Source organism: Xiphophorus couchianus, chromosome 10 (assembly GCF_001444195.1).
Source record: "Xiphophorus couchianus chromosome 10, X_couchianus-1.0, whole genome shotgun sequence".
Taxonomy (NCBI): domain Eukaryota; kingdom Metazoa; phylum Chordata; class Actinopteri; order Cyprinodontiformes; family Poeciliidae; genus Xiphophorus; species Xiphophorus couchianus.
Genome location: NC_040237.1, coordinates 14,828,804 through 14,854,871, shown reverse-complemented (window position 1 = coordinate 14,854,871; position 26,068 = coordinate 14,828,804). Strand labels below are relative to the sequence as shown.

The 26,068-nt window shown below is 40.8% G+C and overlaps 1 protein-coding gene across 4 annotated transcripts in view; it reads right to left on the bottom strand.

Annotated features, from left to right (window-relative positions):
* The window catches only part of LOC114152026 (myosin phosphatase Rho interacting protein), a 52,763-nt gene that overhangs the window by 3,759 nt on the left and 22,936 nt on the right, over window positions 1-26,068 (bottom strand). For 2 of the 4 annotated variants that reach the window (XM_028029642.1, XM_028029641.1), the window contains exons 8-20: window positions 20,869-20,995; window positions 19,717-19,821; window positions 16,024-16,080; window positions 15,542-15,610; window positions 15,359-15,448; window positions 15,063-15,172; window positions 13,040-13,592; window positions 11,574-11,711; window positions 6,561-9,125; window positions 3,159-3,306; window positions 2,937-3,042; window positions 863-1,022; window positions 646-759 (exon numbers count right to left, since the gene is read on the bottom strand). In XM_028029642.1, the coding sequence (XP_027885443.1) occupies window positions 646-759; window positions 863-1,022; window positions 2,937-3,042; window positions 3,159-3,306; window positions 6,561-9,125; window positions 11,574-11,711; window positions 13,040-13,592; window positions 15,063-15,172; window positions 15,359-15,448; window positions 15,542-15,610; window positions 16,024-16,080; window positions 19,717-19,821; window positions 20,869-20,995 (4,342 nt within the window). The remainder of the gene's footprint in view (window positions 1-645; window positions 760-862; window positions 1,023-2,936; window positions 3,043-3,158; window positions 3,307-6,560; window positions 9,126-11,573; window positions 11,712-13,039; window positions 13,593-15,062; window positions 15,173-15,358; window positions 15,449-15,541; window positions 15,611-16,023; window positions 16,081-19,716; window positions 19,822-20,868; window positions 20,996-26,068) is intronic. The other 2 variants (XM_028029643.1, XM_028029645.1) reach the window with 2 other exon arrangements.

Genomic DNA, 26,068 nt, shown 5'->3' with positions numbered 1-26,068 from the left:
TCCTTAAGTGGTCTAGTTTTAGCTTTACCCGGTTCAAATTCACAAAATAAATGCTATGTTACTGGCAATAAAATGTTCATTTTCTTATTTAAAAAAAATGTACTGAACTGTTGGTGTATTTGACTCTTTTAATGCATTTCTTATATTGTATTAATAAAGGTTCAAGGGGTTAAATGAAAAATCTGTAGAAGGTACCCGTTTGTTTCATCTGATTAATCAACAGAATATTCAATAGAGTAACCATTTACAAAAATAATCATTATTATAGATAATTAATATTTTCTAAAGAGACATTTTTTTTACAGAGACTTCATAATCCAATTTTTTTCTGTTGTTGGTTGCGTTTCTTTTGGGGGGGGTGAGCTTGCATTTTTGCGTCATTATCAATAACACTACCTGAAAACAGATTCAGAACAACCATATCATCGCAATAATAATAATAATTACTGGGACAATTTATCCACCAGCCAAACTCTGCTATCGTGTCAGGGCCTACCTGTATTTTAACTGTGCGATATAAACTAAACTAGTCGCTCTCACGACTGCAAGGGTTCCTGAGAGGAAACTGCTGCCGCCGCCAAACGTCACTGCTGCAAACTGGTTTTAGGATCCTATCTGTGTGATTTTATGTGCTGCAGTGATTACCTCTAACTCATACAGCTCCTTCCCCTGGATCGTGGTGTTTGGATCTCCGGCTCCGTCCTCAGACGTCATGGAGCGCATCTTGGTGATCTCTGCAGCCAGACGGTTGTTCAGCTCCTAAACGTGATCCGGAGAAGGAGATCAAGGAAGAGTCAAGCAGAAAGCGTGAGGCTGTAGACTGAGTGTGTGTGGGGGTGTGTGTGTGTGTGCATGTCTGCACCTGGTTGTGTGCATTGAGCTCCTGGTTCTCCCTCTGACACTGCCTGAGGGCCTGCCTCTCGGCCTCCAGAGCCTGGGCCAGGTGGGCGTTCTCCAGGCACTTCTGGGAATACTGCTCCGACAACACCTCGATCTCCCGCTGGAAGGAACACAGCTCCTCCCTGGAACACAACGCCAAACCTGATAACGTGTTCGCCGTCCGCGTCGCACGTTCACAAATCGCTTGAAACCTGATACCGGAGCCTGCGAGAAGTATTCGGACTCATTTAATGTTTTTAACAGTTTTGTCACCAGCTTCAGTGGATTTTATTGGGGTCTCGTGTGTTGGAGCAAATGGATTTTCATGTACTTCTTGTTAATAGTTGCAGTAATCCAGGAGTGTGTGATGGGAATCCATTGTTTCTAATTTTGCTGTTTTTAAAAACAGAAATTTGAATTTTCTTCTAAAAACCTTCTGCGTGTTTACAGAAGTATGGAAGATGAATGTGGCTAAGAGGGTAAAAAGTGTCGCTGAATGACTTACTGTGAAATAAAAAAAGGCAAATTAAATAAATATTCCTTGTGTTTTGCTTGACATATTCCGTTTATAAAGACAGAAACTTGCCATGGAAATCTCATGCTAAAACAATTACAAAAATGTCCAGCACATAGAGCACCGGCTCTATGTGCTGGACGGCAAAATTTGTACCATTTAAAAGAAATTCCAGGACCACAAATGGCCACCGAGTCACACTTTGGAGCAAAGCAAAACAAGAAAAATTAAAATCTAACATGTTTTTATTTGTATTCATCCTATTTCAGTCCGACTCTCCAACACAAAAAAATCTAGTGAAAACAACTGCCTTCAGTAAATAGAGTAAATAATTTAATCTCAGGTCAAAGCAAAAATACCGAGGTAAAATTCCAATAAAATCCATCGAGATTTGTGGCTGCAACATTAAAACGTTGAGGTGTGTGAACCCTTCTGGTTTCGATCCTCTGACCTTTTTATTCTGATAGCCTGTAAACTGTTCACAGTGGTGAAGGCAGGTGAAGTGAACACACAGAGCCTCCATGCATGTTCACACAAGTCATGAGTGAATAAATCAGCAGGTCTTAAAACCTGGAGAAGCATCAGAGATGACATCTGACTGGCGGTGTGTGTCAGCAGGGCTAAGCCTGACAGATCCTAGATCGCTTTATACACACAGCTGTGCTTTAAAATGGGCCTGTTTTTAATCACTTGATGTGTTGAAAGTGAATCCATTGTAGGAGAAATGAGGTAAAGATGCCTCAGGCCAAAAAGACTGAAGCATCAGCAGAATAAAAACAGTAAATTGAGGAAATTTGCATATATTTAGACAGCTTTAGCTTTGTAAAACAAACCCGTCCTATTTATATAGTTTGTTTCTAGAGGCGCACTGATTGCAGCTTTCTGGTTGATAACTGATTTTTACGAGACCTGACCTGGAGATTCAGATTTTGTCTGAATATACTGCCTTGAATCTGCGTAGAAAGATTCAAGGAAGAAAGAAGAAAACTACATTGAATATTAGGGTTATTTTAGTAATTGGTTATTCTGACGACTAAAATATTCAAAACACAGGAGATGCAAATAAACAATTTAATTTCTTTTTAAAAACAGAAAATAAACATTTACTTGCCTAAAATGCAACAGGATAGCATTCATTTAGTGAATTTGAACCACGACAAGCTAAAACTGACTCTTTAGTTTTGGGTAAAACATTTTTGTCTCGTGTAGTTTTTCTTAATTACTGCTCTGAATCTGTTGGGGTTTTTTTAGCAAATGAGCTTTTTCTGAGTCTGTATACTTCAGTTGCCAATTAATCGATTACTGAATCGACGATTATTTCATCAGTCGATTAATCGTTTCAGCCCAATAGAATATACAAGATTAAATAATCCTGCCACAACAAAATTTAAGACCTGTTATTAATGAATTTAAGGCCAACTTTAAGGAATTTAAGACATTTCCAGGACTGAGAGAGATGAATATCAGACTTTTTAAGGATGCACGGACTCCCTGGTTTATCTTTCTGATGAATGTAATCCCAGCTCCGGAGCAGAGGACTCACTCGTGCTGTCTGCGGATCTCCTCCATGTCGGCATTCTCGGCGTTGCTGCTGGCCTTGCGTGCCTTCTCCAGCTCCTTCCGGTGAGCGTTTTTCATTGCTTCGATAGCTTAGATAACCGGCAGAAGCAAGAAGAAAAAACCTTCAGTGGCATTCCGTGGAAATTTCTCTGTGGAACTCCCATCAGACCTCATGAAAGGTAGTTTTTTCTTTTTTTTCTTTTACCAGAGATTGTTGCGGCCGTTTCCTCATCCAACAGCCTCTCCTTCTCCTCCTTCAGGTTTTCCAGCTCTCTCTGGTGTTTCCTCTGGAGCTCTTCGATCACCTTCTGATGGGACTCTTCCATGGCGGCAAAACCTCTCTCACAGGTGGCCTGTAAGAAAACAAGGCTCGCAGTGAGCAACAGGTCATCTGCAGAGGAGCAGCAGATCGTTTTCGGCTGAGGAGGAGGGGGGTTTAAACCAGTAAACAATAATAACTTTAGTCAATACGTTAGAGCCTTGCAACAGTGTGCAAGTGGAGTGTGTTTGAGGACAGAGAGGGTTAGGAGGAACGGCAGGAAGCACAATACGTAAAAGAAAGCCACAGACGGTCAGAGAGGAGGGCGAATGGATGAAGAGCTGCCACTTCCTGTTCCGTCAAATGTGAAAAAAAATCCTAACTCCAGTCATCAAAGTCCTAAACTTTCTGACTGATTGGATCTTTGGCAGAATGTGGGGCTATAACTGTGTGGCCGACAAGATATCAGCAAGGCCAAAATTATACCGCTTGCGTGTAATTTTGAAAAATACAAACGGGAAGCAAACGTGAGGAATGGAGGTCTGCTGGATTTTCACAGGAGTAGCCTTCTCCCTGGGGGGGACTAACACAGGGGCTGAGGGAGAAGTGAAAAAGTTCCCCACCAACACGGAGATAATGTAAACTTCCTGCTTCGACATCCGACCGAGCAGCAGCTTCAGAAGCCTGTGAGCTCATTCGTTTGGTGTTTAGAGAAGATCCAAATGTATTTTAATTACATTGTCCAGTGTTATTGAAATGAATGGGGCAAAGTCCTACAAACGGTCCCTCCCCCACATGTTGCTACACACTGCAAGTGTACAACTACAATAAATTTATGTTTGTATACCATTTTAAAAATAAAAATGTAAAATGTGTGCTTGAAAATTTTTATAGCACGATAACATTTTAAAATTATAGAAATGAAGCATCAGCTGTGTTTGTCTAAAGCTGACTACCTGAGCAGATAGCCTGATTAACGCCCTAATAGTAGCTCTTCATACTTGTGTTACTTCATAAGGAACAGAAAGAACAAAAAGATACAGTATTATGTTTAAAACAAGACCAAATTCAGCTGTTTTCTATTGTAGATTCTTGTTTATCAAACTGGAAATAATGACACAGATAACACAATCGTAACTGTCATCCAAATGCCATATTATTTTAGCAGCAGATGGAATAAATGGTGCTCTTCTGTTGTGTATATATATAACTAAGTATAAAAGCAGTTGGATCATCATTGAATCAACATTTGCCATTTAAATTTATGTGCAAATACTTTGGTAGATTTACCCAAGGCTACTGTTCCACGAGTATCTTAGCAGTACAAGACTAGTTCTCCTGTTCATCTGCACATCATTTCCCAGCTTAAACGGGCTTGAAACTTATGTTTTTTATTAAATCAAGTACCATATTTTGGTATGAGCAAAGTTATTACTATTTCAAGTGAAACTCTAAAATTCTTTCCAAATTATCTGCTTTGCGAGTTCTCTTTTAAAGAAAAAAAGGCTAAGCTAACGTAGGAAAGGAGATGGATTTACTAGTTTTTTCAGTGTATAAATTTACAAGCATTCAGCTTTGAACTACCAAAGAAATTGTCTGCGTTTTTTTTTTTTTTCAGGGTATCGTTAACAGAACTTTACAATTCAGTAAATTATTAGCACTTTAGAATTCATTAATTGTAGTGTGAGCTAAATTAATTTTAACATTTTAAAAGTTAGCAAAAGTGTTAAATCGCTAAGCAAAAAGTGAGCTCCACTATGTAGCCACCACCGGCTAGTTAAAATAACGTTTCACCAAGTTCAGCACATCCTCAATAGGCGATAAGGATTTGAAGGGTGTTTTTGTTATGAAATGCAAACTATGACCATAGGTGAACAGCTATTACTGTGAACCACCCAGTCCTCCGCTTCAATTTTTGTGAAAAAAGAATAAAACTGGGAAACTTATGTACCTGAGAGAGGCTATTGAAATAAATCAGTAACCCTCTGATGTTCTAATTAGACAGAGAGGTCTAGACTTTCTGTTGTGAAATAGATCGTTGGAGCGAGGGACATGTTGGGAGATGCTATCTTTGGGGTAAAAAGTGTCTTAAGTAAATTTTTTGCTCCATGTGCAAACCTTATTAAAAACAACATATCAGTTTTTTATAATAATTGAAAAGTAATTTCAAAAAAATAATTAATGGGGTACAGTGACCCTCTAATGTAACATAAAAAGTACTGGCACCTTCCATTTGTACGCAGAAGTCGGAACTTCCAAGTTGATAAAAATGAAATTGAGCGCTCCCAGAAGTCCAACTTAGAAAGTCAAGCATTCACTAATTAATCCTGACCTTAAAATCTGTTTGGCAATAACCCCAATAAACAGTTGTCAGACAGTGCACTATTTGCACTTTTGAGAGATCATATCTCTTTACATCAGTAGTATACATAGAAATGTACTTTTGAATGAGCCATTCTTAGTGGCTAGTGCTGCTAACAGTAACTCAAACTTATCAATAAGCAGAAGAACTGAGCTTGTTTTTGATTTGCAATCTCAAAACAACAGATTGGGTGTGACCAAGTTCCGACTTTAGAGTCAAATGAAATTCTCAAGTTGATTGGCAAAATAATCAGTCAACTTTCTAGCTGTCTCCATAGCTCCAATGGCAAATGGTCTCTAATATTTAGACCAGTTATTTTTTTAACAAGGGAGAAAACAGTCCTACAAGAACATTGTACATTGTCCGTAAATTGGACAATAATTATGAGAAATGAGCTGAATACCATCTAAAGACAGCTCTGAATGCACCAGAGTTCCAGAAAGAGCTAGCAAATAGACCGAGTTAAGATTACTTTGTCAAATACTTGAAACAGCATCTTTGTCACTGAGCAAAAGCGGCACATCAAGTTAAATTGTTAGTATGGAAACGCAGAGGTATTCAACAACTGAACACAAATATTTCATTACAGCCAATATTCATCTATGAAAAAGCATTTTTTAAAACTGTTTGCAACTTTGTAAGTTTAAAAGAGTAACTTTGGATTGTGGAAACATAAATAATAAAACTCATGCAAAAAGATAAATGTGGGCTCATGTGCGTAATTTTTTGTTGTTGTTTTTGGTTGCTAGACTATCAACTACTGGTAGCTCTACAGCAAACGGTGAAGGAATAGTCACATGAACCCTACGGGAGATTAGTTTTCATGCAACACAGAGGAAACGTGGTTTACGGCACAAAGAGCCAAAGAACAGTGATTGGGGTTAGGGAAGGGAGTTAGGATGGGGAAGGAATGGGATCTGGGAATGCCACAAAGGAGAACAAGGCATCACAGACAGGAGGACGGCAAGGACAAGGAGCGCTTCCACCTTAAGATTTTCCAGGTCTCTCTCGTATTTCAGCCGCAGGGTGTTTGTGTCACCCTGCTCATCCCGTCTCCTCATCTCTTCGGCCATGACTGAAACTTGGCTCATCAGCTCCTGGATGCGTTCCCGCAGGGTTGATGTTTGGACAGAGGCTTCCTGCGACGGTGCGTGCTCGTCAGTTTCATTCTTCTCTTGGCTTGCTGGGCTCAACATGCTCCTCAGCTCTTCCATTTCCCGTTCAAACCTGTTGAGGAGTCTCCTCTTTTCATCCTCATGCTTGTTTTTCAGGTTCTCCATGAAGTTCGTCAATGAGTCCATCTCTTTAATATTTTCCTCTGAATGAAGGCGGATTGTTTCATTGGCTTTTTCAACATCCTGCCTTAGTTTCTCCAGCTCCTTCTCGTAGTTGTTTTTGATATCTCGTAACTCCTTCCTATGCCTCGCCACCAAGTCCTGAAGTTCAATGGCTTTATCCACAGAATCTATGGGCTCTCCTTCAATTTGGATCAAAGTTTGTGATGCTTCTGAAAGTTTCAGAGAGGCCAGAGAAAGCTGATTCTGAAGATCTTCCAGTTTGGACTGGAGGTCACTAGCAGTTTCTTTCAGCTTAGGGCAATTTGGGCAATTCATGCTCCCCATCTGCACTACAGTCTGATTCTGTTGACTCTCTATTTCATGCTGTACTTTCAGCCTAACAATCAAATATGACAGGCAAGCGTCCTTGAGAGAATCTAAAAGATATCTAGAAGACTGTGTCTGTCCAAGACCAAAGCTTGTTAGACCAAAAGAGAGAAGTTTCTGGTCTTTGTTCTGTTCCAGACTGGAAGCAACCTGCTTCAAATCACGGGACCTTCCCTCCAAAGTTTCTATTAACTGTCTAAGAATCATAGCGTATGTTTCATCATCAAGCCAGCTGTACATTTTTGTGAAATCCATTGGTATTTCAGTCTCTGCTTTCCCCAGCAGCTCTATGCTTTTCTCTGCCTTTATCTGCTGGAGCAGCTCAGACTCACTGATCCGTTTGCCTTCTTCAGGTTCTAACTTGGTATTGCTCAACACTTGGCTCCAGAACTCCCACTCCAGCACTGACCTCATCTCCTTTCCACCAATGCAAAGAGGTTCTTCCTTACAAGAACCAAATAAAGTGCTTCTTAAAAGACCAAGCATCTTTTCTACATCAGTATCTACCTTTGCTAACATCTCTACGACTTTATCTAATGCCTCAGACCTCATCTTCAACTCTGTTATCACTTGCTTGAATAGTCCATCATCAACCTGCTTGTCTTCTACATTTTCACCCTCACCAACATTCTCCCCAGCTCTACGCATTGTTTCTAATCTCTCTTGCAGCATCCTCGCCTCATTTTCTGCTACTTCTAGCTTCTCTCTGCTAGCTTGCTCAATTTCCTGATTTAGTGCAACTAGTTCATTGTTTCTGGCTTCCAACTCTATGCAGCGCTGCTCTGTATTCCGGAGACTTCTCTCGGCCTCAAGCACCTTAGCTTGAGACGATTCAAGTAGGTCTCTGAGACGTTCCTCTTCTGGGTGTAATTCCTCATCCTCGTAGTCTGCCTGGAAGCCCAGACCTCTTAGTGTGGCCTCTTTCAGCTGGAGCTTCTTCTCTGTGTCTTTAAGAGTGTTGCCTAGTTCCTCCAAGGTAACCAACGCTTCATGGAGCCTCAAAGACTTCTCGTTAAGCTCTCTCTCGTAATACTCGCGGTCTATAGCGCTAGCTTGATTTTCAGCCAGTTCGGCCTTCAGTCTTTTCAGCTCCTCTACAACTAGATGGTGTTGTTTCCCGCCCTGCTGGCTAACAAGCTCAGCTTTTAGTCGGTCTATTTCTCTATCGGCTTCAGTTAGCTGGTTTACTATCTCTTGACATCGTTGTTTTAAGGCGCCGTTTTCCCCTGTTAGAAGTTCGACCCTCTGAGAGAGTGAAGCAATTGTCACATCACTCGTCTCTGAATTGTGGTCTAGTTTGGACAAAGAACCGTAGGGGCCTTTGAGGTTTTCGAAATTGTGCTTCTGAGCTTTCCCCATCATATCCTCCATGGTTAGAAGACGCTCTTCATATTCTCGTATGCTCTCTCCTGCTCTGGCCAAACTCTTCTTAAAAGTTTCGTTTTCAATCTCCTGCTGGCACTGCCAAGCCTCCAGGAGCTTCTGAAGATCGTGTTTCCCTCCGGTACTTTGAGCAAAGCTGTGGAGTTTCAACACTCGTCCGAGCTCCTTCAGAGTCAGAGGTTCATCGGTCAGGAGATCTTCGAGCTCCTGAATCACATCTGAACTGTCCTCGAGCAAGAAACTAACTCGTTTTTGGATGAGTTCAGTGGCAGCGCCTTCCGGCATTGGTGGAGCTTGATCAGAAAGGTTAGGCTCCTTGATGGAGGAGTGAGAAAGCGAAAGGCCAAGCTGTGCCTGCATGTTGCGCTTTTTCAGCTCTTGCAGCTTCAGGAGCTCTTTGGTCTCCTGGTACTTCTTTGTTAAACTCTGTGCTTGGGAACTAACCGGTTCGGGCCTCTTCGTCTGGGGCGTCACATCAGCCTCCAGACCCAAAGGGTGCTCCAGCTTGGAAAAGGGGACCAGACAGTTGGTTAACACACAGCAGGGGAGACAAAAAGCTTGCTAATAATTCTCAGTGTTATATCTACCAATCATTTTGCTGTCACTTTAAAAACAAATGTTATATTCCCATTTCCAGATATTCATAGCAAATAAAAAGAAATTCCATTCTAATTCAAATTTCCTTTCAAATTAATTGTACAAACAAAATGCGAAATGGAAGGAAAATAAATGTCTGCGGTTAGTTAATCAAAACAAAGCATGCATGTTAAATGGTTATTTGTTACTTCATGTTGTAAGTAATGCAGTATTAGTTCCAGCTAGAAGGTTTACTCAAGAACAGAAGGCATAAAAGGTCCTTTTGAGGTACATTCCTAAAACCGGTGCAATTCTTTTCCGACGAGGCAGCAAATTGGATCATCCAGCTAAATGATAATTCTTCTGGTGTATTTTACAATAGATTACAAACACAAAAATAACACAAAGATGGCATTGGGGCTTCAGTCTTAAATATGGTAGAATCATTTAAAACAGTCCAAAATCATCTATACATCAACAAACAGAAATCCAACATCAGACATTTATCTCAATGTATAATGTAGCTTAACAGAAAAAAATGTTAACACAACAGAAAGATGATATATGCAGAAATTAATGGAAGATATTAATCTGACATCCATGCCAAGTATTAGAATACAAGACGTTATTTTCAGTCTGAATCCACATGTCAGTGATCTTTACAAAGGATATTTCACTCTAATTTGCTTGAAGACATTACTACTAAACAGAATGAACACTCAAGTACACAACAGCATTTAAAACAAATATATCTGAAATGTATATGGTAAAAAGAGAAAAGGTAAAAAAAAGAAAGTGCTGAAGTCTATGTGACTGTACATGTGCAGTCACCACTTTATCGGGACAAAACCGAGAAAAATATATCAGAAGTAATAAAAGGGAGGAAGGGTTGTATACTTAAAACAAAGGGCAACATTTTCTTTATACTCATTTTGAGGTTTTTTGTTTCTGTTTTCAAATTGAGATGCACCGATACATTGGCCGGTGACTGGAATTGGACGATTTTCCCCTAGACGGCTTCCTACCTACCCGCCAACAGCTTCGACTAACAACAACGCACTTCGGTGGGGAAGTTCATGCTGACAGAAAAAGCCTCAGAGATGTGTAAAAATGACATCAAAGGAAGCACTGAAAAAGGAAACTACCTTCTATAAAAAGGCCACATCAGCTTCAAACTGAGGTTCCTACTTCAGATCACTCATTTTGCTTCTTCACCGTTTCTCACTTTGGACATTCTTCTTGTTTCTTGACTTTTTGTGTTGCGTCACATAGTAATTTGTAGCTGCTTTAGGAATGTCTAATCGAATTGGCAAAGAAGTGAGTTGACTTGGAGCCAAGTTTAGCAGGAAGGCTGAACGTAGGCCTTAAATTAAAAAATACTTTGTTTATCCCAAAGGGAAATTAAATGTTGTCATAACTCATATCATCCAAGTATCTTCAAACAGTGGAGGATGATGATGCTGTTGGGAGGACGGATCTCCGGTACCAGTCAGTTTTTCAACAACTCTAAGTCGGGCTCCGACTGAAGACAATGCTGCCGTATAATGATCCCATGTCATGACATGCTAACAGCGCAATGACAATGCCTTACAGTAGCGTGTCCAGATGACATCATTAGTTGCTGCTAATCCACCTCATTTGCTTTTGCCGCTCCTCATTAAATATCTGTCTGTTAAACTTCCGTCTGTGTTGAAACATGCCAGATTTGGAAACAATGGCAGCGTTTTTAAAGGTTAAAGTTTAAGACCGGCTAAAAATACAGATGGAGACTACTGCTTTAGTTACCATATCAGGGATAATTGTGTGAACTTCCAATAGACGAGGCTATCGAGATGAACTCTGTCAAAAGACTCAAATTTACAAATTTGTTGGTAGTTTTTGCCTTTATAAGCATACTTAAAAACAGCTGGTTTTTCACACCTACGTGTATGAATCCTAAAGCTCTAGAAACCTGTAAAAGCAATTCAGGAAAGTTCATCGTCCCTGTGCTTCACATTAGAGTGAAATAATCCTCTGCAAGTCACATTAACAACTAGCACGCTACGGTCTTTTGGTCCATACTCGATGCATTTCTGAAATGAATAGAATGAGTTCAAAAAACCAGGACAGACAGAACGCAGAGAGCAGATAATTATCTAGTAGAAAGCCGGCATAGAAACAGGATTTTACTGTTTGATACATGCAATGAACCCATGCAAGGCCTCATACCAGAAGAATCTGCAGTTTTAATGTCAGTTTGTTTGGTTTTTATTACATTAACACGACATGCAAAGAATGTTACAATATGAAGTGGAAGTTACTGAACTCTTGAACCTGCCGCTGCGGCAGAGCTAACTAAATGTGATGAAGCCGCGTAGCGCAGGGCCGCTAACTCACCGGGGAGATGTAACCGGAGCGGATGTCCTGCTCTCGCTCCAGAGCAATTCTCAGCTGGAGCTCCAGCTCCTGCTTGTGCTTGTTTGAGTCAAGTAGCTGCTGGTGACAGCTCTCCAACTGGGCCTTCAGGTCCTCTATCTGCACCGGCAGGAGAGAGTAAAAAACAGATGCACTGGTTATTCGGTTTGTCACAGGATTAGCTAGACATCAGTTGCACATCCTCAGCTCTTCTTTTGTTGTGGAAATTACACGATGACCTAACAGGACAGGGTGGTATACCAACGTTAATCTATTTTAATATCGGCTATAAAACCACACAATGCACGGCCCCACCCCGACTTTCCTCTGTTTTTGTCATAACCGAGGCTGAGCTTCAGACTTGTTTACAGCTTTTTCTTGTTGCCAGCTTTACTACTTTGTCCATGTTCTTAGACGGCTGAAGCCTTTAAATGAATGTGGAAGCATGTCAGACAAAGCTGTTCCTGTAATCAAAACAGTCAAAACCAGAAGACTTGCTTTGTCATCTAATGTTTACCTTGCACACCAAAGCCTCTGTTTGACTTGAACTAAGACATTTAAGCTCTTTCAAAATGTGCAAAACTAATTGGAAATTTATCTCAGTTCTTCATTGGTGCCCATTTTTATGCTCAAGAAACCCAAAACTCAAAAGGAGATGGTTGCTAAAAAAGTTTCATAAAGACAATAAATATTGTCAAGCTTTTCTGACACGTTTTGTTATTTTGCAAACAAACTTCAAAGCAACTTACTGGGGCTGTATGAGTAGATCAACACAATGCAACATAATTGTTAGTTCATAGTTTTTGGTTTAATTACAAATAAAAATAGGAAAACTGTGCCATCTATTTGCATGTTTCTGCCAGCTTTAGACTGAAATTTTCTAACATTCGTTAGAATCCCGTCTTTTAGGGTTTGGATTCGTGCCGTACTCAGTTTCCAGATGATGGACTGAACAAAGCTCTGTGAAATGCTTAAATTTAACCCTATTGTTAAACTTCTCCCCAACTTTATTCCCGACCGGTTTACATTTTCCTCCAGAGAACAGTTTATGAGGACACCAAATTACACAATGATTATCTCTATCTGCTAATTTGGTGACATTAGAAGGTGGTTGCTAACAGTAAATTTTATTCTTTATGTAAAGCTGATGAAAATCAAATGCAAGCTACATTTTTCAGAATTTAATTTGTTTAAAAAGTTTGAAGATTACCCATTCTTTCCCTTCACGGTTATGAACAATGTTGTGCCACATGAAAAGGAAAGTATTAAATGAGCCAAAGTTTTAAGCTGCAATGTGATCAAATGTACAAAATACTTTTACTTTGCAAAAGGCCTCAGAGGGCCAGACCTGTAAGAAACGGATGCTGAGGATGAAACCAAACTAATCTGTCTGGTTGATTCTGCAGCTGATGTAGCCATGACAACAAAGCTAATCTAGGTAAACGTACCCCCTGCTTGTAACTGTCCAGTAGTTTCTCCAGCTCTGTGGTCTCACCGGACTGCACCGAGGTGGGCAGCGGGACCCTCCGCTCCTCCCGGATGGGCGTCTTCTCCACCTGTCGCCAGTGCTCCTCGATCACCTCCTCCACCCGCTGCTGCTTCTCCAAACACGTGGCGCTGACCGAGTCCGTGTCCATGACTCCGTCCCCGCCCTCGCAGTCTATCCTCCCTCCGTCTGTGGCAGACGCGTGCTCGGGGCCGGCGCCGCACTCGTATCTCTTCCTCCTCTCCTCTCTCCGCATGCTGTGATCCGGGTCGACCTGGAGGCTCTCGGCCTCCTGCGCCCGCTGCTGAGCCAGAGCCTGCGCGATGGGCCTGAACTCTGCCCAGTCGAACGTCTTCGAGCGGCCCTCTCGCCTCCGCTCTCGTGCTCGGCTTTTGATGGCACCCGGAGCAGATTCTCTCTCCACCGAGGACGCCTCAGAGGAGGGCGAGTCCTGAGTTACGTCTGGTCTGACGAGACCCTCCAACGCCGAGAAGGAGCCGTGATCTTCTGTTGAGCTGAGAAGCAGAAAAATGAAATGTTAACCCCACAGTGCTAACTTGGATTCAGGCTACCACCTCTGGTACAAACGCAGAAGACTAACTCAAACTATGAAGTAAATTTCTCTTTTAAACCACCTAAACAGATATGGCGAGGACTTCCTGTTTTCAGTTACATAGTGAGAGCAGGTCCAAGCAGCATTATTTCTAATCAGTATTGACTTTTTGATTTCAAGCTCTTCTAAAGCTTTGGCCAGAGGTGGGTACACTCCTACTAATCCGCTAACTACGAAGTTACTTTTTCGCTTAGCGCTTTTGCTAACTTTGAAAACGTTTAGCACATAAAGCTTCACCTAAATAAATTTTTCTGGAAAAATTCTGAAGCACTAATTTACTTTGTTCGTAAAATTTTGGTCATGGACTCGATGTTTATATTAGTGCTCTTATTTTGAAGTGGGTGAAGACTGTTCACGCTGCAGCTCCATTTCCTCTCTTCCTGTTCTCCACCCGTCATGAATGTGGCAAATGATGTTTATTTTGTACGCAGAGCGCATCGCTGTAGTTCCACAGTTTCTACTCATGTCCAGTAAGCCCTACTGTCTGCAATTAGGTAAAATTAGCAACAGAGTTAGCAAAACTCAAAGACTATAAAACTGAAACCATGAGTTAAATGTCTGTTCTTAATCACTTCCTGAAGCGCAACCACACATGTAGGCATGCAACAACAAATATGACCCTGTTGAGGGCGATATATGTCATATGTCATGATGGGTATCAACATGGTTGAATTTAGCGCTTTTGCATTAGCTTTCACTATAAACTGTCATAGCTTTTTAGCATTAGCAAAACTAATGTTCATGATTATTGGTTTATGGCTGCCCACCACTAACACTGGTTTGATTTGACCTCGATTTCTCTGTGTTTGATTGGTTTCAGAAGTTTGACCTCAGATCTGAGAATGATGCAATTTCATGGTTGTGGTTGAGAGTCGGCCAACCAGTGACTCTTGCTAATTGTTGTAGCTAGTTGCGATAATATACACACCAACAACAACAAATTATGGAATACAAACTGTCTAATAAAGAGTTTATATCTGCAACATTCACTTCGTTGTACAGACATGTCAGCCATATTTGATACAAAAATGAGGCTGCTAATTTTCAAAGCTGGATATCCATCTTCAGTGTGTTATAATCAGGAGCTCAAAACATTTCCTGGCCTTATATCTGCATGTTTGAAGATATATATTGTTATTCTAATGAAGACCGTTAGAATAACATTAGAATAACATTTCCAACATTGCAGAATGAAATAACGAATCACAGACAAAGGTCAAAACGGAGAAAACGCAGCAACTTTGCCTCACAAATGAACACTTGTATGTCTCCACAGCTTTTAGCACCAGGTTTTTGCTGTCCAGCTGATTTTGTAGAAGCCAACCAGGACCTCTACTCAGAAATATACCCAACTGGCCCAGCTGGTACTGACCTGGCCACATCCGGGGCGGTGGAAGGTCTCACGTTCTTCATGACTGCCTGGATCCAGTTCCTGCGTATGCCTGCCGTCATGGCCGACAGAGTGTGAACTCCTTCCTGGGTCTGAACACGGATCACCAAAGGATCAGCAGAAATCCACAAACATTCAGGTAGTTTGTTCAACAAATCGGCTTCGTCCAGCTTAGTGGTCTGTGGTGTAACATTTGTAAAAACTTGAGATTTCTTTAGCACTGGTATTGATTTCAGCAGTGGATATCACAGAAGAACAAAGCCTTCAAAGCGTCTTACATGAATTTGAAAGCCATAGTTGCGCTGAGCCTGGTATTCAGTTACATTGTAACAGGTGGACAGGTCAATTTCACCGTCCAAGTCAGAGGCCTGACGGGAGAAAATAAAAAGATTTACAAACCAATAATACAAAAAGAGAGCATAACAAATACAGCAGTGACAGCATGAATCAAATGAGCTCACCTCCTCTGCAATCGAGTCTTTATAGTATCTCAGGCTGTGATCCGTCAAGACGAACCAGTATTTCTTCCACTAAATTAAAGAAAACAGAAATGTTTTGCCACAAAGTCCACAGACAGACTTTGAAAAACGTCATTTATACAAAACTCTGGAAAACCCCAGCAGTCAATAAAACCTGCTCTACATGGCGGCGGCAGCAGTTTGCTTCTCTTTACATCATCTAGCGAAACATTTTAAAGCGTGCGTGCTTTAAAGGCGTGCTCCACCCTCGTCTTTTAAGTCCATTGAAGGTGGAAGATGAAAGCGAGGCCGCAGCTCTGTGAAGGCCATAGAAAGCCACGGACATCGAAGCGCTTTAGGAGCAGCGTTCGAATCCCATTTGGACTAATTTTGTTTCCTACGAGCTTAAAATGCTGATTTCCCACAGAGTTTTAAAAAATTCCTTTTGTTATTCATTCAGCTGAGGTGATCGTGACTTTCAGTACCTGGCCTTGCTCGTCCAGCTTCACCATCCAGCCTTTCTTGAAGTTGAGCAAATCCGGCTAAACAAGCAGCACAGAGAGAAAAGAATTAACAACAAAGAACATTCAATCTGACCAAGGCTATCTGAAGGACAGCGCTAAAGCATTAATTTACTGCTACTTACCCTCTAAAATTGATTGAAATTACACAGTTTTTCACTAAGGTATTCACACCCATTAAACTTTTACATTTTGTCAGAGAACAACTACAAAATTATATGTTTTTTATGACGATTTCATATGACAGAGCATCACAAAGCTCGTAATCTATTTCAGTCAACTGCAACCTGTGTCTCGGCTCCGAAGACGGAAGTGGCTCTTTGGACCGTCTACAATTGTTCTTAACTGCAGAAGGTCCAATTAACAACAACTGGACCTTCTACAATACTGCAATAAATTAGTAGAATTGGTAAATTACCAACATTAGTTGGTAAATGTTGGTAATTTACCAGACAAATTGGTAAATTACCAACATTTACCGACTAATGTTCTGAAATACAGATATAAAAACAAATGGAGGTTTTCAGTACTACTTCCTCTTTCATCATGGAATAATTCCATTGAATTTTCACAACGGAAGAACAATTTGTTTTGTCTAGGTTTTTAAAACAGATTTTTAAAATATTTTCCACAAATACCAACATCCACCAGAAGATAATGTGACCCTTCTTTAAAAGGTTTCACATTTTTCTTCATTTCAAAACCTAAAACCTGAAATAAACAAAATTCCCATAGCAGATATTTAGCTTTTCCTTTCCAAAACGTCACGTAACATTCGAGGCTCTAAAGTTTTCTCTCTCTTTAGACTCTGAATTGTAAAGGTTGCAGACTAAAATCTAACTAAGACGACTTTAAATGTGTTGTTCACAGATGTTTTCCATTAACTGAGCTTGACTCAATGTGACATTTTGTGCCGGTCTGCGAATCGAAACAAAACACAGAAATTTGTGGCTTCAACATGACATAAAAAAAAAAGATAAAAGGGTGTGAATACTTTTACAAAGCACCATAAACGACACACAACACACTCCCAGTCGGTAAGCTGTGTGGGGAAACTGACCCCACATCAGTGGGACGGACAGCTTCGCTGCCCAGATTGCTGAAATGTTGCCCACTGAACAGGGACAGCTTCCGCCATGAGAGTGGCTCAGTGCTCGGGCCTGTAGTGGTGCGCTACGAGTCCAAACCGTGGGAACAACAACACACACATCCATTTAACTGGTGACCACAGGAAGCAGTGCCAAGATGTGATATTGTCTTCGCACACTCCTTTTTTTTTGTTTTTCTTTTCTCCACAAACACAGGCAGCGGAGTGAAACGGTCGCATGCATCTTTGAAAACCGCCACACATGGATTATAAATAGTGGTGTAACCTGAAGAGGAGAGGGTACAGAATGGGTTGCGCTGCGCCCTGCAGAGGGGAGGCGTGGCCAACAACAACCCCACCCTGGTACTAAGACACACAGGTTAGGGGGGAACATCAGAAATGACTCCGTTACCTAAACTTTACTGGGTAAAAAGAAACCAGAGGTTAATACCCGTCGAGATATTTCTCAAGGTTTGATTCTCGTTTCCTAACCAGTTCCAGCCCAAACAACAACAACCACCCAGCAACCTCTCTCCGCTCTGCTGAGGCCTTGGCACTGCTGCTGACCCCGGATCCTGCAGCTTAGCAGGACACAGCAGAACAGGGGAGGCTTTGTCTCGGACAGAGCACAGACGCACGGGAACCAGAGTCCTGCTTGCGGTTCTTAATCAGAACAAATCCAAACCTGCTCATTTATTAGTCGCTAGGCATTAAACGGAAAATAAAAATCTGTATACTGCAAGAAACGCTTGGAAACAAGCAGTTTCCAGCTGTCAACAACGTAATATACACTGCTCAAAAAAATAAAGGGAACACTTAAACAGGTGTTTCACACTTAAAGTGTTCCCTTTATTTTTTTGAGCAGTATACTAAAAAAAAAAAAAAAAAGAAGTGTCCCATGAAAAGTCACTCATGGCCTTGCAGGACTTTGAAGCTTCTTTCAGTAGAACAGTGGCAGGGAGCAGCTTTTTGCTGCCTCTGCAGTGTCACATATCAAACAGACAAACTGATGAAGACTGATGTACTGCAAACAAGCTCGAGAACTGGGAATCTTTTCCCAGGAGGAGATGGAAATCAACCCAGAAGCAAGAGAGAATCCAGAAGATCGAGTTATTTCAGTTTTACACTATTTACATAAATAGCTAAAGGTTAGGTCGGGTCAAACGAGACGTCGCTATCGAGGGTTTTGTCGCCCCCAACCCAATCAAAGTCACTAAAGAACATTGACTGACTCAATTCTCTGCCCTAAAACGTAACTTTAAAGTACCGTACAATAAAATACGGTCGTATGTTCAATCAGTATTAGATCAGTGGACCCGAGCCTATCCAGAGAATCTGCTGTGGAATGTAACTCTAAATCATTTGCAGAGAATTTGCCTATTTGTAGATTTTGTTCATGGAGCTTATCAAAAATATTCAAAACAAAACACAGCTTGTGAAGCCACAATGCTACTAGAAAAAGGTTTTTGCTGGCATTTGCAAATCAGCCAATCCAGGAGTTACATTAATTGTCCTTGGTGCTGATTGGCTGTGATCTAAAGAGCAGAGGGGAGGAAAAACACGGAAGCAAGCTTCCACGGTGTGCATTAGCGTATAATGAGGCCTTTTTGGTGTTTGAACTATTAAAATAGGCGGGTATAAGCATTTTTAGATTTCAGACATACATTTTAAACATTTTTTGAAACTGCTCTCTTTTCCTGACAGCGACAAAGTTTCTGCTAGTCAACCTCGATATGCTCCTCTAACCCAGGCTAACTCCCTGAAAAAGCTACTATCACTTTCTGACAAGTATAGCTTGAAAACCTGTTTTAACACAAACAACACACGACCTTCAAAACAATCACAGGTTGCTGCAGTGGGCAACTTTTTAATGGGGAGCGTTTCACCAACATGCTAGATTATCGCTAGCATGTTTAATTTCCGTTTTGATGTAAATTGTTGATAATTTGACTCGTTTTACATTTCAATTCAGTTGCAGTTAATTGTACAATTAGCAGCTGCAGCTAATACAGTCTCTCATAACGCAAATGTAATTATAGCAGTGTCAAATTCAAGAGTTTTTAAGACCGTCTCAACTTTATGATGTAGGACATTAGGAAAAACAACTTAAGCTAATGAATTAGTCAAAAATGTATAACTTACTTTAATAAACTAAATATAATTGTCAACTTTTCTGGGGTATTTTTTGCAGGTCAAACCTCTAAGAAAACAGGTAAAGGACATCCAGCTGGTCAGCACAACATGTAATGTAGTTAGGTTTCATCAGGGATTATTTAAAAACTGGGATTGTATTGGGACAACCTAAGTACACAATAAACAACCACCAGTGTTTAATTGTGGTCTAGCCACATAAGAGAGACATTACCTAAAACATACCTATATATAATATGCTAATAAAATGAATAAACAACGAGGGAAGTGGATTTCCCCCATGAGTCCCGGCTTTCAGCGAGTCAACTTGTTTATATTGTGGGAAAGTTTAAATAATGACTAACTCACACAGCTGCAAACGACACAACAGAGCTAAATGAGACTGTTTTAGAAACTCCAGAGCTGAGTGGGTGGCTCACCGTCATGACGGACTCTGTGGTCCTTCGATCCAAAGACTTGGCTCTCCTCAGAGGTGGCAGGGTGGAGGGAAAGTCCAGGCCTTCGTCATTGTCCTGCCTCAGCTCCTAAACAGCAAACAGATAACAGAGTTTGTTTTACAGTGCTGTAATTCAACAATTAATGGCAAGTAAACAGCAGCTGCATTTCCATTCGTGATACGGATAGAGCAATTTGACATTTTGAAAACACGTCAACTTCAAAAAACAACTCTTTTATATAAAAACTTTTGGTTTATTTCGCAAAACTGCATGGAAACACTTTATTCGCATCACACAAGTCACACAATCAACAAGGGGATGTTGCTACTTGTGGAAAAGACGAAAAAAAGAAGATCACAGGAAGCGACTGGGGATGTTTTTTAATGACTTATTGTGTAAAACTTCATCACATATGATTTTATTTAATGGAAACATGAATGTGAAATTCCATTTGTAATGGAAACACAGCTACTGTTATGAGTCTCAAATATTTTCTTAAAATATTTCTAGACTTAACACTATTAATCAATCCACATGTGGAAGGGCCAAGCTCCACCCACTGAGCTAAAGACCCGCCTCCAGAACGTGTTAATCACTGCTGTCACAATCACTGCCCTCAGAGGTGTGTAGAAACCAGAAACAAAATCACAGATGCATGGTGGGAGTAAAAACAACCAAGTCAGCTCATCTGGATCCCTGTGAGAACTCTAAGAATTACTTGTGTGCATTTGTTAGCAACGCCAGCAGTCCACACAGCTTTATCTGTGTTTGTTTGTTTGTGCCGTTTTCATTGGTTCGTGACTAACAGAGATCCGGGGCCAAGACAATCAGCATTACTGTGCTGGATCTCTGCGCTGCTTGAGTCAGCTTTCTAAGTCGGCACAGAGGTCCGGGATGGGAAAAGGGAAACGTCATCACCGGGGGAGATCTCAAAGAAGAATGGAAACTCGAAATAAATACAGCGCTAGCTGCTGACCTCTCATCTGAGAGCAAAACAATGAGTGATGGAAAAGATGGAAAGTAGAAGCAAAGAGGAAACGCAGAGTAGTAGTAGTCCGGGAAAGAAGCTCTTTAACCTCTCAGTTTGCATCGTAAACCTCGGCCCAGTATTGGTTCTGGTGGATCTGCCGTTACCTCTCTGAAGAGCCGTCTGCGCTCGCTGCGGCCCTGTCTCGTTCGACTTCTCTCCGTCTCCTCCACCTCCATTTTCTCGGGATTCTCCAGCTCCAAGGCCTCCAGCTTCTCAATAACACCGGAGCGACTGAAAACACATAAGCACACACGCTTCAGTTAAACATAAAAACTACAACCGGATCAGGTCCAGTTTTCATACAGCTGCCACTGTAAAAGCAAAGAACACAGGTTAAGTTTATGGTTTATTTTCTTTGACAGCATAAAAAAAATCTATTAACTCCACTTGTAAGTTTTGATGGGTAATATGGACTTAAAGTTTTAGCACAATCACAATATTTTGTGGTACTATTGTCATGAATATATTTATTACTTCTTTTTTAGCAGCAATCATAGCGCCACGAAAACTAATACAGCTCTTGGAAAACATTCCCATTTCTAACACTCTATTTGTTAACACAAAGAAATGTGATTTATTTCACTAAGCTCCATACGGTAACTGCATTTAATCCTATTTTCAAATTTATTCATACGCACATTGAACAAGGTGGAGAAAATATAGCAATTCAGACAACGTGGATAATTTTGGTGGGTTTTATTGTGAAAACAATAAATTGAAATTATAAATAAACTCATCGTGATACATGATAAATGATAAACGATACGATAAACGCCCACACCTGCTTGTTAGTAAATAAATGTTTTATTGGAAAGGAAAATATGGGTTTATCGTCTTCAATATCATGATTGTAATACTCAACAATATAATGTGCAGCCTTAGTAAAAGAAAGAAAAAAACAATCTAACGGATTATTAAAACAATGAAAATTAGAGATGCTTTATGACAATGCGGTCAAGTCCCAGAACCAACACGGCTCTTAAGTGAAAAAAAACTGTCCCTGTTGTTAAATTGTCAATTAACTGGGTATAATTAGCCATAATCAATTTCAGTAGTCACACACAGGTCTGATTACTATATGACTGGCGGAATCAGGAAATCACTCAAACAGAAACTTGTCTAACAGCATGAAGGAGGCCGAAAGATCTCAAAGGGCAACACATTCTGTCCAACGCTAAAGAAAATCAACACCAACGATTGAGAAATCAAATCTTTGGCGCTCTGAGCCGTTTGTACCGTTTTAGGTCTCTAATTAACCACATCGACAGCCACAATTTACAAACAAACAAAAAAAAAACATGAAGGTTTTCCTATGGAGGTTGTGAACCTTCATAGGAGTGGCCGGCCGACGAAGATCAAATTGACGAAACTTCCAGTAGGTCACGGGAAAACCAAGAACGACATTTAAAACCACGGCAGGTCTCATTTGCCTCAGTTGTTCATGTTTCAACAGTAAGCAAGAGACTTGGTAAAAGTGGTATCCATGGGGAGGCTTGAAAGGTCAGAAACCCTACTGACCGTTGACTCAAAGGTGTATAACGACAGGTCTGAACTACTAACTTTATAAGAACTGGTCCAGATTACTCTAAAAGTCATATAAACCAAAGATCTTAGCATTAAATCTACACAAACACAGTTCACCTCCAGTCGAAGGAGAAAAGAAATGCGGCCGTTGACGAGGTCGTGCCAGTGAGATTAAACCTGCATGCAGAGGGACGAGATATTTGTAAATCTGTGGGCTGGAGTTTCAGCAGCCGGTTGCTTAGAACCTTGGCTGAGGTAGAGAAGTTAAACAAAACAAACCATTGTTAAGCTGCACCACAACATATTATGTAAAAGCCCAGGTCTGTTTGTGAGTATTGAGTGCCACATACTTCCACAGTCTTTAGTAAAGCAATAAAACAAATGTAGCGCGCGCGCGTCAAAACAAAAAGACCGAAGAGAAACGAGGAACACTTCGTTCCTGGTCCCGCTTGTTTAAATAAACATGGGACTTCCTAGTTACTGACATGATTCCAAAGATCCAGCAGTGGAACTGATCGAAGGCTTTAAAAGGCAGATATGATAGAAAAAGTCAAATTCCTACACTTTTAAAGTAACTTGTCTTGCTGTTAACAGCTTCTACTGGCTGTTAAACGGTAAATACTATTACTGACTCCCAATATGGGATCAGCATCTGGTCACACCGAAACAGGCCTTTTGGCGAAGAGCCGCGGTGCCGATCCATCTCACAGGAACAATCAGAGCGAATCTAAGAACAGCCCACTCTCACATCTGCAATCGTCCTCAATCTGCGACACAGTGTGCTTAATGTTCGGACACTCGCCCACACGGGCCTTTTGTTCAGTGACAGCGATCTACATTTCAGAGAGGAAGGCGGTTAAAGCCGGTGGGAAATGCTGTATAACTCTAGCCTACATGTTGCCCTTATTTGGGGGGCAGGGTCCTCGAAGGCTAGAGCTGTTGTCCTTAAATGGGAATAAATGAGAGGGGAACAGAGTGAGGCCTAACGCCCACCAATTGACTTCCTTTTGTTTTGTTTTTTTTTTTGTTGTTTTTTTTAGCATCAACCACAAGACGGAAAAATGAAAATCTCAACCACATTGAAGTTGATTGATCGTGCAAGTATGTAAGAGTCCAGAAGGATGGGTTTGATTCTGACAGGAAAAATATGGGAATTTAAAAGGGTAAAGTGAAGTTTTCATGTCGAATCTACAGCTCCATGGCTTCACGGAGACAAAGCGTTTCCTTTGTTACACTTCTGAGCGCATTTAAAAGGACCGCATCGAAACTGAAAACAGCAAACTCGATATTCATCCCTCAGTGACGGATTCAATGCGGACCTTGCAGCACTTGGTATGGAAAAAACAGGCTTTTAGTTTCCGACCGACTCAACATTCTTAGCTATAATAATGTTATCTACACTAGTTATATATTGTTTGATTCTGACAGATTTATGCACAAATGTGACATGAAGAACCACTAAAGTCTAACATGCTAACGTTCGGAAAGATGCTGAGTGGTTTTGCTAAAATTTCCACACCATTACTCTCTTTGTTTTCCAGACTAAAATATAACAGTAGAGCAGAATTTGGCTGTCGCTTTGATGCTTTTCTTGGTGTTTGGATTCAGGAGGATTTTTTTGCAGTCATTTAGTGAAGAATTGTAAAAATAGTACGTAATTTCTCACAGTGTTACAAAAATGTTCCGTATTTATGTCGCTTGCGGATGCAAAAACCAGACAGTGGAAGCGGACTAGGTGAAGCAAACTATCAACTTTGCTGACCGAGTGCATTTCTGCATAAAACATGGCAATAAACTCCCGACCAATAACAGTGTACAGTGTGGCTCAAACGTAGCTTGGCTACCTGAGTGAAGTTGGCCCCCCCACCTTCTTCAAATTAGACAAAATTGGTGTCAATCAACTCGGCTACGTTTGTGCTGGTTTGTGCAGCAAAAATTTTTGTTTGTGCTGCTATCATTTTAAAGATATTAGGAAATGTTTTAGAGGTCATCAAAGGTCAACCAGCCCTCTTAATATCTTTAAAATGATAGCTGCACAAATGAAAATCTTTGCTGCACAAACCAGCACAAATGTAGCCGAGTTGATTGACACCCATTTCGTCTGATTTGAAGAAGGTGGGGGGCTGGTTGACCTTTACCCTTTCCTTAATATCTTCAAAACCGAAGCAGCACAAACAAAAATCTTTGCTGCACAAACCAGCACAAACGTAGCCGAGTTGATTGACACCCATTTCGTCTGATTTGAAGAAGGTGGGGGGCTGGTTGACCTTTGATGACCTCTAAAAACATTTCTTTATATCTTTAAAATGATAGCGGCACAAACGAAAATTTTTGCTGCACAAACCAGCACAAACGTAGCCGAGTTGATTGACACCAATTTTGTCTAATTTGAAGAAGGTGGGGGGGCCAACTTCACTCAGGTAGCTTGGCTCTGTTCATTTCCCTCTTCATTTTGCCAACCGTGCACACCGTAAAGCGCATGTCAAGCTCGGTTTTCCTGGGAATTTGCCAAAAAACGTCCAAACGTTTGCCTTTAATGAAGATGGAGTTTGTCAAATCTCTCTCTTTCATTTTTGTAGTTTTTTTCTTTGTTTTGGTGCTTTGCACATGTGTAAATGCTAGGACTAGCCGGCAACATCGGAACGCTCCGAGTTACAAAATGGACTCCGACAGACAGCGGATTTGATTTATTTAAAAAAAATTGATTATGAGACATTTTAACATCAATTTTAAAACTGCAAACTAGAATCCCGATACTTATGTAAATCAATTTGCTGGCATAACCCTAATCTGCATGTTTGTTGCTGCAGATCGTCTGGTTTGTTTTTCTCTCTTTTTGCAGGTATAGAAGCAGACTTCTATGGTGTTGTATTCTCTTTAAGCTTCTCATCTCATCTCCCTTTAAACCTTTTCCTTCACCGTTCTCCTTTTCTTTTCTGTCTCAGTGTCCATGGCATTTGAAATAAACCCAAATCAATTTCTAGCAAAGTTTGAAAGATGTGTGACGTGAAGCTTTGCTTGTGAAAGTAAAGCTGTCAGACAACAATTCTGAGCCACATTACCAGACATGCCATGTTTAAAAAATTTTAATTTAAAATTTAAACCTCAGGAAAGAGACCCCCTTCTTGTCACGCCGCCCTCTTGCTATTGCCTCTTGCTCTTGGATTTGTTAGAAATGTTCTACTCTCTGGTGTGTGAGGAACCAAGATGCAGATCACTGAACGCCCAGTGAGAACCTCGGGTGTTTATTCAGAAGCAATGGAACGAAGGAAAGTGATACGGAGAGATCAATCTTTTAAGTCAATGTGTCTTAATTTGATGAAATGCAGCCTTTTCGCTCGTCTCCCATTAAAACCACATCAAATCGTTGAGTGTGTCGGAAAACATCAAAGTCTTGTGTATGTCTGCTCTGCGTACAGACATGCCTTTATAAGGAAAAGCCAGTAGCTCAAGTATTTTCAGACCGGCGTCAGCAGAACAGAGCCAAGATTCTGAGAAAGCCGTCCGCTAACCCGGTTCAACGGTTTAAACTGGAGACAGATTAGAGGCTTCACCTGACGGCACGGAGACCGGTATCTTACATCACCTCTGAGAATCACCTGCCTGCTAGTTTAGGTCTTTCATTCATTAATTCTCCCTGCAAGGATACAACTTTGGTAAAAAAAAAAAAAAAAAAAAAAAAAAAGGCTTTGGGATTTAACAAAACTAACTGCTGATCAGAAGAAAACGGTGGTATCAGACGGTTTCTATTGGATCCCAGTTCTGATCAAAGTCATTTTG